Genomic DNA, 15,244 nt, shown 5'->3' with positions numbered 1-15,244 from the left:
CTGTTGACTTAAAAGAGCCATTTCAAGGAGGCGAGAGAGAAAAATGTAGAGTGCAATAAAAAAATCAACAAAAAAAGAAAAAGAAAAAAGAGCCATTTCTATTGTGTTCAAAGCAAAACAAAAAAAGAGGTTTATATTATTTAGAAACACCTGCTTTTTGAAGGCATAGTGGAAAGAGCCATACTCTGACATAACAGATTATGCTAACTGGATAAACCTGGAGGCCCTAAACACTGTAGACGCTAAAGATGTGGAGATTGAGGGATGGTAGAACGCAGGATCAACTTACATAAAGTGAAAAGGGCCTTTGTAATATCTCAGTTTTTGAGTGAGATTTAGGATCTATACAACATTAATGAAAATACTGAAATGGACACAGTAATGTGGAGATAAGCTGAACTTTAGAAAATCCACCAGCAAACTGAAATCATTAGGTTAAAAACATCTTAACTTGCACCTTCAGAATCTGGCACTAAGAATAGCTTCCATAGTGATGGATCAATGCTTTCCAAATCCTAATTCTCTGCTCCTCCAGGTTATAAAACTAGGAATGCTTCCTGTTTTGTTTTATTGGTCTAAAACTAGAGACTAAACAATTTTGAATCTTATAAGATTCCTTCAAAAGACATCTTTCTCAAACGCTGTTAAAGGCACTGAAGACCCAGTGGAGGCCAGCATGTTAAGTGGGGTCTGAAATTTTTTTGACCCTTCCATTCACACTCTTAATACAGTGGTCACTTTATGTTCAGTCTGACAAACCACAACACCATCGAACCTCTACAACAAAACGATAAGCACACATTATTATTTTAGGCAATGGTAATGTTGCAATGTAGAGAGCTTCTTCAAAAGCCACAAAAGATAGATGCTAGACACACAGCCTTCCACAAGCGTGTTCTTTCTGATGAACAAAAGACAGAGGGCTGCAGATGGCTGGCCTAAACTTCCCCATTAAATGGGCCAGTAAATGAAAATGTGATGATGAAAGAAAGGATTAAACGAGAAAAAAACCTAGTTCTGCCATTTCTATGGTTCCATTTGCCAGGGGATCCTAGGGATGAGATTACTGTCCTGTCTAATTGGTAATCTCCATTTCTCTTTAAAGGTGATGCATTATTTTTGAAGGTCATGAAGATAGGCTCCAAAATAACATGGATATATGAAATTCAATGTATAAGTTTTTAATATTAAAAGTAATTAATTTCAAGGACGATCTACATATTTTAAACTCACTGTTTTTGAAAAATGTCAATTATTCCATTGTTATAAGACAGTCAAGTTTTATGTCATCACTTTTAAGATTGATATTATTTTGAACTAAGAACAGAAAAAATTAAATTTATGGAAGTTTGTGACAGCTTTATTATAACTTACAGATGAATGATGATATAATGCTTTAAAAATATAATTCTTAGGGTGGCAGATGGAATACATTTAAACTAGTTTAATATTTGAATTACATGCCTCCATACAGTGAGATGAGCTTTGAACTGCTGTAGAAATAGAGCCCAAATATGCCCTCACCTCTCTCTCTTGCTGATGTGGAGGTCCTTTTTCATGCCTTTGTTTCATCCCACATGGACTAGTATGCCCCTTTTGCTGGCCTCCCAGTCCCTGCACGCATAATTAACAGACTTAAGCTGGTACATCATGCTCCCACAATTCTCCACCAGGCACCATGGCAAAGGCATGCACATAGCTAGCCTAGCTCATGCACGCATGTCCCAGGGATGCTAAAACAGGCCCAAGGTGCTCATTGCCATTACTTTTTTCAGAACTTTGATGTAGATTACTTCCTCAGACCAAAATCCATTCCCACTTCCCTTCCCTATTGCTAATGCCGAGGGCTTTACCAAAGCAATACTTCTTTATCAGCCACTCAGAGAAAATCGTCCAACATCCTGATTTTAGACCAATATTGGAGCTTCTCTGTTCTATTCAGCTGTTACTTAGCCACAGTCACTGTAGCACATACACAAGCCAGAAGTGCATAACCAAGAATCCCTTCATTTCAGTAACTAATTATTTTCTTAGTATAAATCCAAATGAATTATTTTATTTAGCTAATACACAACTAGTAGTAGCTCTCAACATAATTAGCCCTTAGGCATGTTTTTATTCAAATTCTGTTATTTTACCTTCTAGGGTTTCCTTACACTGACTTCTCATTATACAGTAATGGTAAAGATTTATATCAGATGACTTTTTTCTACATAAGAGGAATTTTTGAGGGGGGACATGTAAAAATATTTTAAAGCAACAGATTATGCTTTCTATGAAGTCCAGTTGTCCTTTTTACTTCAAGAGATACACTACAAGTGGCTGAATCCAAATGATGATTCATAAAACTTACACATCTCTTTTCTCATATAAGCAAAGCACTGCATGTGAGCTGAACTCTAACGTTGTCTATAACAATTTAAAGCTTTGGCTAAGAACCCAAATAAAGGCATGCAGATGCCCATGTCAACAGGTAAGAAATTCTACTAGCAATTTAGCCACTTCCTTAGGTGAAATAAAGAAAGACTTACCTTGCTGAAGTCAACAGTGCTGTTTTCCCTGCTCACGTCATTTTTATTCTCAGCACAGGCTGGAGCAGACTGAGGAGAAACAACCTGACCTGCTGAAAGAGATTGTTATTACAGAATACAAACAATTACTTACACAGTTCTAGGCAGACTGGGTGAAAGATGAACTTCGATTTAACTAAACTAAGTAGAGTTTTTTAATAAGCTTGTGATGTAAGCATGAACGTTCAGTTAAACAGAACTATATCAATGCAGAGATTATCAGTTACAGATAGAAATGGGAGAAGTCAATCAAGAATATTTAAGTCAATTATCAATTTAAAACTCCAAATGATTATTCTCTTTGAAGAGAAGCTGCCTTCAAAACTTAATTAAATTTAACCATAAAGTTCATTGATTTCTAAATATCAATTAAAACCAATTGCACATATTAAAAAAGGCATAATCTCCACGCTCTGAAGAATTTTTGACAATACCAGAAAAGATAAATATCAGTAACTGCCCAGCATACTTTTAGGTTCTATTATGTACTTTAGCAAAATCACTATGTACTTTAGCAATAAAATTTAGAGGTGGAACTTATTAGAAATATGAGATCTTGTGACTATAATTATCCACTCATCTGCTATTAAGATCGCTAGACTAGAGTTGTACAGCTTTCCAAGAGCATTATTGAAAATATGAATACGCTGCAGTTCTCCATCCTCGTATGAAAGGTGAGGTTAGTTATCTGGATAACCGAGCTGGGAATGTGACAATAACTAGAAAACATAATGCCCGCCATTCACTATGCAGCAGTCCTTACAAGCACAAATCCTTTGAAATCCGCCCAGAGTTAGCAGTCAAATAATAAGTAGCTTGGTTTATTAATTTCCCCTGCCTATCTGAGCCCATCTCCACTTGTTACTTTCACTGTGAAACGAGTAATAAAAATTCAATGCTGAAGCCTTTACTATGTGTACATTCTTCTCAACGGCTTCAAAATCCCTTTTCCTTTCACTGCTCTCAAGCATGAGAAGTACTCTTTGTGCCTAACTTCTCTCTCTCCATGCTGAAGTCTCAGTTTTATTCAGAATTCACCTTTATTCTCAAACTTTCCGATTGCTACAAACTCTGAACTTCTCTTACTTACTTTAAATAGTTACAGAAAAAAATCAATTTTTCCCTGATCATCAAGTATTATTAAAAACAAAATTATTTATTTTAAATACTAGTATAATCTTACTGCTTAGACTAGTAACCTGTCAGTAAAAGATCATCCTTTCATAGATAACAATTTCTGGATTAAAATAACTTTGTCAGAAAGTAATAAATTTAATTTTCTTCTAGCATTAAACATTTTTCGGCTTCCATCAAATACAGAAAAACAATATATGTTGTAAAGATAAAGACAAAGTGACATCTTAAAGAAAATTCACCTCAAACCACAGCCACCGATTCTGACTTTTGAATACAGAACTCAAGGCAGTGTGCATCCTCCAGAGGAAGTCAGGTGAGCTTTCCATTCTCCCATCTCTACCTGCAATGTGTAGCTACAACTCAAGTCACCATTCTCAGAATAATAACTGTTATTATAAAGCCTTTTACATAATGCGTTTGTGCTACTAACAGATGTCTTCAATCACCAGTTTCACAACATTTCTCCATATTTTCATAAGTTAGAGGATTAAATATATTTAAAACTAAATTTATTAAACATTTTGTGAAATAGAGAGATAAGACTCAAGTTATAGAAAAAATAAAGATATGTTTTCCTATAATAATTTTTGTCATATAGTCAGAAACTACATGAAATATCAATTGCTTAAAACTGTTAGAAAACACATACCAAAAGAGTAAAGCCAATGCAAAATCAACTTTGATGAGATAATCAGATAGCAAATATAATTTTATATTTATATTTTAATTTGAAAAACTTATAATTTGAAAAATCTAGTTGCTGTTTTCATTCATATGTTTCAGGAACAATATTTAATAAATTATATTCAGGTTATGAACTACATTTAAACATTGGCACTTACATTTTATTTTGTAAGTATTTGTGAATTCTAATGTGTTGCTATTACATGATAATTGTAATAGATACATTTAGATATTTACAGTTCTATGCTATTTTTATTTTAAAATTAAAAATTATAAAATATTACCTTTCAAAGCTGATAGTTAGGAAGTGAATTAGAAACTACTTCTCTGAATATTTTAAATGATATTAATAGTGACCTAGTTCTGGATATCAAGCAGGATGCATGTTAGATGGCAGTAAGTACATGCTATTTCCAGAGTACAGACATGTCTAGAAAATGTGTACTATAGTACAGATATCTTCTGATATAGGTACAGAAGCCCCAGTATATGTATCTTCTATACTTTAGAATGATACATAAATTTATCTGTCACTCTCAAAGTCCTTCAAAGTTTAAATAGCATTTAAAATTGTAATGTTACTTCTAAAGTATACAGTGAATAATTAAAGTAAAATAATATAAACAAAGTAGTTTTGACAAATTTGCAGGGTACTGAGAATCTGTAGGTATCATTTAAGACTTAAGCTTAAAAAGCTTGGCTTATGCTATTTAGAAAAATTAAAGATTTCAGGTGAAACATATACTGTTTGTTATATACATAAAGCTAAAATGCATGCTTTGCAATAGTCCGTAGAATTACTAGATTCCTCACACTGTAAAATAGCTTTCATAATTTTGTAGTGCACTATGATTTTTTTTTGCTTAAAACTTATTTAATTCAACAGTCACCACCTTTCAGAAGATTATGGGCTTAATTTCCAAAAGGCATTTCATGAACTCAAATACTATTACATAAAACGAATAAATAAATTTAGGGAAGGGCATCTCTAATATGATGGCTGATTGACTTCTGTAATGAAAAAATATCATTCGTACAATAACAATTCTCAGGCATAGTGACTGCTTTCTAATGGAAGAGAGAAGAATTTGCAAGAATATTTTCCTCTCTGGGGGAAACAAGTCAGAAATCAGCACTCGGGTACTGAAAACATTGTAAGTGCTGCTGGCTTGTGAGAAGTTTCTAGTTACTTTAACACTATGCTTACAAACGAATATTTGCCTGTCTCCTAATTCTTCCCCTTGTCCGCTGCCCGTTGTCCAGATGGAAACTTACTGTAATCAAATGGCATCGCAAAGTTGGATTGCCTTTACTAGTATAGTATGTAAATCTCAAGGCATTAAGATACCACGATGAAACAGATATAAACTCACTATTCTTACTATAGTTCATGAAAATTATTCAAAGCTTGATGAAATATCATTATCACTAATATAAACTGATGTCTATGACTAGAAGTGTAAATACTTGAGAAATCTAACATCATCTTTTCTATTCAACATTCATTTTTAATTCATTTACATTACTTAATTACCTGTTAAAATATGGTTCTATATTTTAATAACAATCTAATTTGTTTCATATATATGAGCTAAAGTGTGTAGTGCATAGCATTTATATTAGCACCTGTTTGATTTTCTTTGAATTGTATTTGAGTCTTCACATACAGTTCTCTCATATATGTAAACTGTGTGCATGAACGATATAAAAGCAGTTTCAAAATTTTTATCTGGTTTAATTCAAATCATTAAATAATTTATTTCCAACATGTATCATTATTTGCTTCTGGTTAATCCAGTCTAAATCACATGTACTAGAAGGAAACTGGGATGAAGACATGGAAGTACAGTACTATTATCCTAGAGTCCAAGCTGGTTTACACTACCTCAGAACCTTCAACGCATTTAGAGTACCCAAAGGGTAGGAGATGAGGGAGGTACAGAGATGAGATGAGCCTGTTAGAGACAGACACAAGACAGAGCAAAATGAAGAAATATAGAGATGAATGACAAAGTTACATACATGTGCAGCAATACACTTATTTATGGAAATAGAAAACATGGAGAAAGAAAGATAAATATTTAGAAAATTATGACTAGGTGAGTTACATTTCAAAAACAGAAAGAGTATGCATGCAGTTAAAATTGTTAAAAACTGTTATGTTCAAATGAAAAATTAAAATCTTAAATAAGTTATCTTAGAAATATATTTGCTCTTAAAAACCAATTTTCCATAGCTCAATGATAACACAGCCTTTAAACAGGCACATAAATTGTGTATAATTAACATAATTTTAATTTTCTCTTAACATTTTTCATATATTGGAATTTCTTAATGTGCTATGTGTTCAGCGATACTAAGAAGCAATATTCTAGCTTTCTCTTTCAATGTAGACCATTATGATGGATAAATATTACATGCTCTCTTATTTATGATAATACAATATTTAAAGAGAATTTCTAAACATAAAGACCTCATGCATCTGGAAATAAAAGTACAGCATTATAATAAAAGTTAATTTAAGGTAATAAAACAAAGAAACATCATTAACATAGGAGCTGCAATCTACCCAGGTCAAAATACTCAATACATACCCCATCCTTCTAAATCTAAATGTTCTCCACTTAAGACTTTGAACAGTAATTTAGAGAAATTAATAGAAGCCTTGCAACCCTTTCAGATTTTGCAGCCAGAAAACCTGCAATTGGAAAGTGTTCTAACTAGGAGGGAGGGAAGATATGGAAGCAAAAGAAGAAGAGCTAGAAATCAATAGTAATGATGGAGGAATGAGATACCCCATACTACGGAAGCCATGAGGCCCAAGAATTATCAAAAACATGAAATCAGGAAAATAACATCATTTTACAATAGAATTGCAATATGAATTTCTCCATGTGTTAAGAGAATGCCTGACCTAAATGATAATATAAGCATTAATTTATTTTGATTTATTGATCACCTAACACAAGTCACATTTGTGTTTAAAAAATATTTCTAGATTCAAGGAATGACTTGAATAGTATGGATAGTTTTCATTTCAGTACATTTTACAGGGTTCTAATGTCAAAGTAGATACTATTTTCTATTATTTTTGCAATTGTTTTGCCAAATGTAACTGTCACTTTTTATTGAAACATCGGAATCAGTCATTTTAATTCTCACAGTTTTGATGCTTAATGAAAAGTGAAAGTTAAACACAGCATGGTGGCATTAAAAATGCATGGTGAATCCATAGCATCCTGTATCTTAGCCCTGGGGAGAATGTGCAGAACACCAACAATATTTACATATATATGTAATGTGTACATATATATCAGTGTATTTGTAGGTGAGATTGACAAATTATCATAAATGACTAAGAAAAAATTACAAACAGAAAGCATATACTGGGAAAGAGAAGAGAAAGATAATATGCTATTTTGTTGATGCAATATATGAAACATGGAAGACCTCCATTTGAAATGCAGTGTCTAGATACTTAACCTTTGAGAGAACAAGTAAGCTAGCATACCCCAAGGAAACAGAATAAACATATTCTAGGTGGTTTTGAGACTTCTTTGGGCAAATATTGCTTTGTTTTTCAGTGCATTTCAATTTTTAACCCTAAATCAGAAACACATTATACAAAGGTAGAGAACTTATTTCTATATCTTTGCCTCTTTTGTAGTTTAAAATACAAACATGTTCTATTGTCAAGTATTTTAGAAAGCTCCCTATTGATTTTAACTTTATAACCTTAAAAGAGGAGAAGTCAATCCTTCTGAGTAAAACATTTTGCTGAAGAGACTTAAAAAAAAAAAAGATATTGCATTTAGCTCTTTGGACATTAAAACTCCATTAAATCTCTTTTCAACATAAAAATTAAGTCTCTAATCATGTGTTGAAACAGAATGTCATTTCTATATTTATGCTTATAGATTCCAATTTCTTTGTTTATCTCAAGTTTGTCAGTGTACAGAGTTCACAAGTAGATTGAGAACCTTAGTAGTAAAGGTCTTTCGCGCGTTCTTTGGCTTGTGGGTAGGAGCCTTATTTCTAAATTGGTGAAGTCTGTACACATTTTCAGACTTCTCAACACACATAATTATGTAAAGTGTGTGAGGAAGCAAAACAGAGTCATGAGGAGGTGTGAGAAGCCTAGGCTTAGAAACTACTGCTGACAGGATGCTGCACAACAATACTTAATTGGGTGTATGAATCTTATTAGAAGTGCTTCCAAGTTTCTATTACCCTAACACATGCCCTGGAAAGATTTGTATGTGTTCATATAAAGGTTGATTGTAGAAATGGAAACAGAGTCACTCAGATCCTCTTTTTCAGAAAAACTAAGCCATTTCACAAAGGAAATAAAAGTACTTTCTGTAGACCTTGAATCTACACATAGCCTTGGGATTCACAGCTATAATTCTGTCCTCTCTCCTGAATTTTAGCGAAAGTTAGATCAGCAACAGTGCTTGCAGGTCTACATAGGATAATAAATGATCAGTCCAGTAAATCTCACACCTTCTTTCCTTTACCCTAAAATGTAATGAAACTTTCAAATACAAATATTAACCTCAGTAAAAATTACAGAAATTGCAGCATACAAATTATCTGTTTGAATAAACATATTTTTATCTGTGTGCTATTATCTGATTTTCAATAAAAGCAGTGAAGACTAAGTTTATTTGTTCAGAAGATCCCCGTAATCTTGGAACATAAACATGGGATTAATTAAAACATGGGATATTTTATAAAGGTTTTTAGAATCTAGTAACTTAAACCTTTTATCAAAATTATTAACATCGCTTATCAAAATTTTTAACATTGGCCAACCAAATAAATATGAGCACTGTAAAAGCAACAATAACATCAACAGCATGGTTTTCCCCTCCTCTTCTCCATAATCCTCCTCTGTCAGCTGCCAGAATTTACAGTTTGTCTGCCCAGGGATTTCTCTCTTAAACTCTAATAAAATTGTCCTCAAGCTTCCATTAAAAAAAGCACTACATTTGTATCTCAGATGATAAAATCTTCAATTTCACATTAAAATGCATTATATGTTTTAAATTAAATTATAACTTAGAATATGAATTAATTTAAATATAGTATTTGTCTCAATGTGAGTTCTATATCCTCAAAATAGTCAATAGAATATTCTAATATAAGTTGATATATGTCATAGCAAGCTCGTAACACTTTTAATGAACTTCACATATGCATCAATATATATGCATCTATGTAATATCAATGCTTTACATTCAGTTAAAGACAGTTTTATATTTCATTTCTGTCTTTATTAGAAGTTTAAAAAACAAACTTTAAACTGTCTTTGTTGGTTTTATAGTGTGTAATAAGTCGAAGATAATATATTTTCATAAAGAGATGGAGTCAATATAGAAACTTGAGGCAACAGACAAAACAAGAGAACACCAAAGGGCAGCACTGACCAAAGTAAGATAAAAATCTTCCTGAAAAGCAAAGAAAGAACTCTGCACATACAGATTTTCAACAAAACATACACCTCTCTCATAGCACCTAAATCTCAAACAAATACTTTAAAAGCAACTTTTCCTGATTTTAGTGTAATCACTTTGAGTTTCTCTCCATTTAGTTTAATGATGGCAGCCGGCTTGCTTTTATTATGTTTAGATATGTTCCTTGTATCCCTAAAATCTCTCCAAAACCTTTATCATGAAGGGGTGTTGGGTTTTGTTCAATGCTTTTTCAGCACCTAATTAGATGATCATGTGTTTTTTCTTTCAGTTTGTTTATATAATGGATTACATTGATAGATTTTTTTCGTATGTTGAACCAGTTCTGCATCTCTGGGATGAAGCCAGCTTGATCATGGATGATTTTTTAATATGTTCTTGGATTCTGTTTGCCAGTATTTTATTGAGTATTTTTGCATCCATGTTCATGAGTGAGGTTGGTCTGTAATTATATTTCTTGGTTGAGTCTTTGTGTGGTTTCAGGGTAACCAAAGCCTCATAGAGTTTGGCAATGTCCCTTCTGTTTTTATTATGTGGAACACTTTGAGGAGTATGGATATTAGCTCTTCTTTGAAGTTCTGGTCGAATTTTGTACTGAAACCATCCAGCCCTTGGCTGTTTTGAGTTGGGAGGCTTTTTGATGACTGCTTCTATTTCCTTGTAGGTTATAGGTCTATTTAAAATTTTCACCTAATCTTGATTTAATTTTGGTAACTATCCAGAAAATTGTCCATTTCTTTTACATTTTCCAATTTTGTGGAGTACAGGTTTTTGTAATATGACCTAATGATTCTCTGGAATTCCTCGGTGTCTGTTGCTATGTCTCCCTTTTCATTTCTGATTTGTTAATTTGGATGTTCTCTCTCTGCGTTTTGACTAGTTTGGATAAGGGTTTGTCTATCTTACTGATGTTTCTCAAAGAACAAGGTCTTTGTTTCATTGATTCTTTGTAATGTTTTCTTTGTTTCTATTTTATTGATTTCAGCCCTCATAGAAATATATAATTCATTATTATTTAACATTGTCTTGAGACTTAATGTACTTAATGACCTCAAGACACTCTGAAACAAAACTGGCCTGTTCATTGAAGTATTTGATTTGTGTACATTTGACTCAGTAGAATAAAAACTCCCACATAATACAAATTCTAAAGAAAACTCATCTTCATCTTGTTGTAAAGTATTTCTGAAACTTTTGAAACTGGAAAAAAATCACACAAATATTCTGTGCTGTCAATCCATATACTGTAGTCTATTTGCCTAAGTCAGTAGTTTTAGTAGCTAATTTGAAAGAATTTTCACCTTTTACATGGTTTTTAAATCAGTATCTCATATACTAGGCTCATCATTAACACTCTATGAACTTGAGGCTGACCTTGAACTTCAGATTCTCCAGCCTCTACCTAAATTCAGGGATTATAGGTATGTACCACCATGTCCAGTTTACTCCTGCTACAGACGAAACTTGGAGTACCGAGAACACATGGCGAGCACTCAACTGACCCAGCTCCATCCCAGGCATCAATTTTTGTCTTTTAGAACTAAAAATCATTTGCTACTGACGGAAGAGTAACAAATTCATGTTAATCTCATGGTAACTTCATTTTCCTTTACAAAACTATGATAAGAAAATGTGAAGCAATTTCTTAATGTAAATGGCAAAAGGCTAAATAGATCCAAGAAGAAAACAACATAAAAAAATAGGGTAACAAGAAAATAATGGTGATCAACTGTGATGCTGTGTGAAGATGGTGAGGAGGCTCCTTGCACATTAAGATGCTGCAGTGAAAACAGCAATGCACTCAAGAGCAGAAAATAGGCTTCAGATAGGTGGAGCTACATCAGGAGCTGCTGGACCCTTTAGGGGAGAAGCTTCCTTTTCTACAAAAATACATTGTGATCATTACTGTTTTAATTAGAAGCCACTGCTACAACATGAACCATTGCGTCACTCTTCTCAGCTGTGGGTTATGAGCTGTGGGTTTATATTCTGTAAGTTGGTATTAGTTAAGGTTTAATTTACTGATTCAGAAACCTTTCTAGAAACAAGTTCTTTGTTAAGATGTCCACATCAGGATGGTGAAATTAAGATCAATATAAAATACACACACACACACACACACACACACACACACACACACACACGAAAACAATTCTACTGAAACAATATGACTTTCAATAAAGTGTTCTCAAATAAAACGTTTTGAATATTTAGAAACAATTTAACACTCCAAGGTCATACAGAAGATATAAAAGAGCACTTACCATTTTTATCCATAGAGTTTGGTTCTGATTGTTTCTTGCCAATGTCAGCAAAAGATCGAACAATAGGAATCCTATTGGTGAGTTTTTTCTGGTTCTGGTGATGATGCTGTTTCATCAGGGCTTCATGGACTCTGTGGCGTACATCTTCATTCAGTTGACCTGAGCTGATCTGTTGGTCAAGGACCATATCTGAAGATGGAAAGAAGATAAGGAGCAGAGTTTTTCTGTTAAAAACAGACACCCTGAGTATTATTCATACTAAAATAGGGCTACAACTTCAATGTACGATGTTTTTAATAAATGTTTATTTTTTATACGATTGCTACATGGAAATGTGAATTTTCATTATAAACCACTCACTTTTAAATACTTATTTTTTTCAAATATACTAGATTTTATTACAGGAAGTTATTTTTTTCATTATTTGTACTGATTGGTAGGGATATAGTGAGAATAATGTCAAACTAATTAATATGTCTGTGATTGAAAATGATTTCATTATAGTCTCTCCTCTCTCTCTCTCTCTCTCTCTCACACACACACACACACACACACACTCACAAACACACACTTTTCATTAAATAGGGTATAGGGCTCCTCTGGAAATTTGCGAAGGCTCCAATACACTCAGCATTTAACTGTAGTTACAAAGTTGGGTGTACAACTTTCAACAACAGAAAATGCCAACCACAGTAACTAATTTAAATCCCTTTCTGCAATCCAGGCTAGCTTCAAATGTGTACTCCATATTTCTGAATCACCCAGGAACTCACATTATAGGTATGTAGTAGCCACATGCTTAGCTTCACACATGTACTAATGTGGGTTTTCTATGACTTTCCAGTGGAGAATAATTTTCTTTATTCCTCTAAGTGAGGTTAGGAACTACGGTAGTACCCTTAGAATGTGTTAGTTAACAAAAAACCATAACTGAAAAACATAGAAGTTCAGAAAACTAAACTGAGTACACTGATATTTTCTATGTATCGCATCGAGAATGCCAACAAATATATGAACATTTATTTTATGGGCATTTGAAGTTCCTTAGTGAAATAATATCACCTCACTGTAGTCTGCCTTCAGAAAATCAAAGATTAAGTTCTAGGTTCAAAGCAGATGCCAATGAACTGCCTCTTGCTGACATATTCAGTGGATTGCAGCCTTTAATATTAGCAACCTTTAAATATTAGCAAATTTTTCCCTTATAATACTGAGCTTTCTTTTTGTCCTAAACAGAAATGGACAATGATGAGGGACTTGAAACACTCCACAACATTCTAGCTGTGTGACCTCACAAAGCTAAATAATCACAGAATTATTACTTGTAAGACAGAAGTAACAATATATGCATCACATGTCACAGTCAGGAAAACAATTGAAGGCCCTGCACGCACTGATCAGCAAATAGAGGACAATCAGGAATTTCCCAGTACTGGATTTTCTTTGCAATTTCCATTAATCAGGGTATAAATCTCTGAAGTTTGTGAAGGATTTAATACACTCAGATTATAGCAGCATCAACTAGGCTCAGCAACAAAAAGTGCAAATCATCTTGGTTAAACTGATTCATCTCACTGGCTTGCAGGAGAGGAAAATCACAATGAGCCTGATTTCAGTTACAGTTCTCTGTATCTTTCCTCTTCTTACAGGTGTGTCTTTAGCCACCAGCTTGTCTCTTTATGGGCAGAATGTGGCGCCAGCAGCAACAAGGAAATACCCTTGTCCATATCCAGTAAGAAACAGATTAACTTTTGCCATTTTGCTTTATAAAGGAATATTTTCACCCGGCATGGACATTCTGCATATGACTGACATGAAGCAATCACTGTCAGTGGAGATGGAATTCATATAGATTTTGTACAAGAACTGAGTTATTTAGCCAAGTTTTTTCGGCCATGAGCCAGATGATAAACGATTTCTGTCACAACTACCCAACTCTGCCTTTCAACTACATTAAAACTTTCTAAAGATTACTGAAATTTGAGTTACATACAATTTTTACATGATAAATGCTTTTTCCTTTTCATTTGCAGCCATGTGAAATGTCCCAAATCTCATAACAAAAGGCCTACAAGACTAGGTCGTGGGCCATATTAAAAACAAAGAGTATAGTTTGCTCTGTCACTTTCTGTTCACAATGGAAAGAAGTTAGAGATGAATATTTGGGAGTTGGCAATAATATGTGTGTGGAGTATTTGGAAGTCATCCACTGTGATTAAAAGTCCCATTCAATTCTGAAAAGTGCATGGCATTAAAAGATGAAACGCAAATTCTTATTTCAGTTCTTCGGAGATCGGTAATTATAACATCTCTGAATTAAAACAAAACGAACTAAAGAACTGTCAACATAAGACATTACTTTGAAAACTTGCTATGACAGAAAATGTATATAAAATCTGTATTTTATATATAATAGTAGAAGCTATAAGGAAGTTAATAAAACACTAATATAACACAATTTTAAGGCAGATCCAGAAATAAAATATTATGACTCCCGTCTTGTATACTAAACAGAACTTAAAGTTATCATATTAAAACCATACATTTCATAAAATTATTACTAAAATTTCATTGAGCCACATTACTTGCACACTAAAAAATTTCCCTAATTTCTACCTTTGCAATTAATGAGAGATAATATTTATCTCAAACAGATACAGAGGAGAAAGTAAAACGTATTTTTTGCAAATACTCATTTATTCCTTAGCCATACCTCTTAGGCACAAGCCAATGACATTACAGAATATATTAGTGAACTGGAAAGGTTGCTCTTCTTGCTTGAGAATAAAGCGTTGTGGAGTGAGCACCAGAGACAGGCATAAACTTTAGTCATCACATACAGTGTTCTCTTCCAAACATTAATACTTATCAGTGTTACTTGAAAAGTTAGGAACAATGAACCAGGATGGCTTTGGGCCCAGAGTCAAGTCCTCACAACTCAGCAGGCAATAGTGTCTAATATAGAGAACCTGGCAAAGCCCAATGCCATGATCTTGTTAAGAAAAAAAAGCAAGAAGGAAAAAGATAAATGAGAACATTGTAAAACCTACAGTGCTTGTGTTAAAATGTTAAAGATAAATGAGAACATTGTAAAACCTACAGTGCTTGTGTTAAA

General features: G+C 33.3%; 1 protein-coding gene across 6 annotated transcripts in view; it reads right to left on the bottom strand.

Annotated features, from left to right (window-relative positions):
* Slc4a10 (solute carrier family 4 member 10) overlaps positions 1-15,244 on the bottom strand; it is a 223,431-nt gene that overhangs the window by 86,203 nt on the left and 121,984 nt on the right. For 3 of the 6 annotated variants that reach the window (XM_005346462.3, XM_005346463.3, XM_026778880.1), the window contains 3 exons: positions 12,130-12,318; positions 2,532-2,623; positions 1,525-1,614 (listed from right to left, as the gene is read on the bottom strand). In XM_005346462.3, coding sequence (XP_005346519.1) covers positions 1,525-1,614; positions 2,532-2,623; positions 12,130-12,318 — 371 coding nt within the window. The remainder of the gene's footprint in view (positions 1-1,524; positions 1,615-2,531; positions 2,624-12,129; positions 12,319-15,244) is intronic. The other 3 variants (XM_026778879.1, XM_026778881.1, XM_026778882.1) reach the window with 3 other exon arrangements.

Source organism: Microtus ochrogaster, chromosome 4, assembly GCF_000317375.1.
Source record: "Microtus ochrogaster isolate Prairie Vole_2 chromosome 4, MicOch1.0, whole genome shotgun sequence".
NCBI lineage: Eukaryota > Metazoa > Chordata > Mammalia > Rodentia > Cricetidae > Microtus > Microtus ochrogaster.
This window is presented reverse-complemented; position numbering and strand designations above follow the sequence as displayed.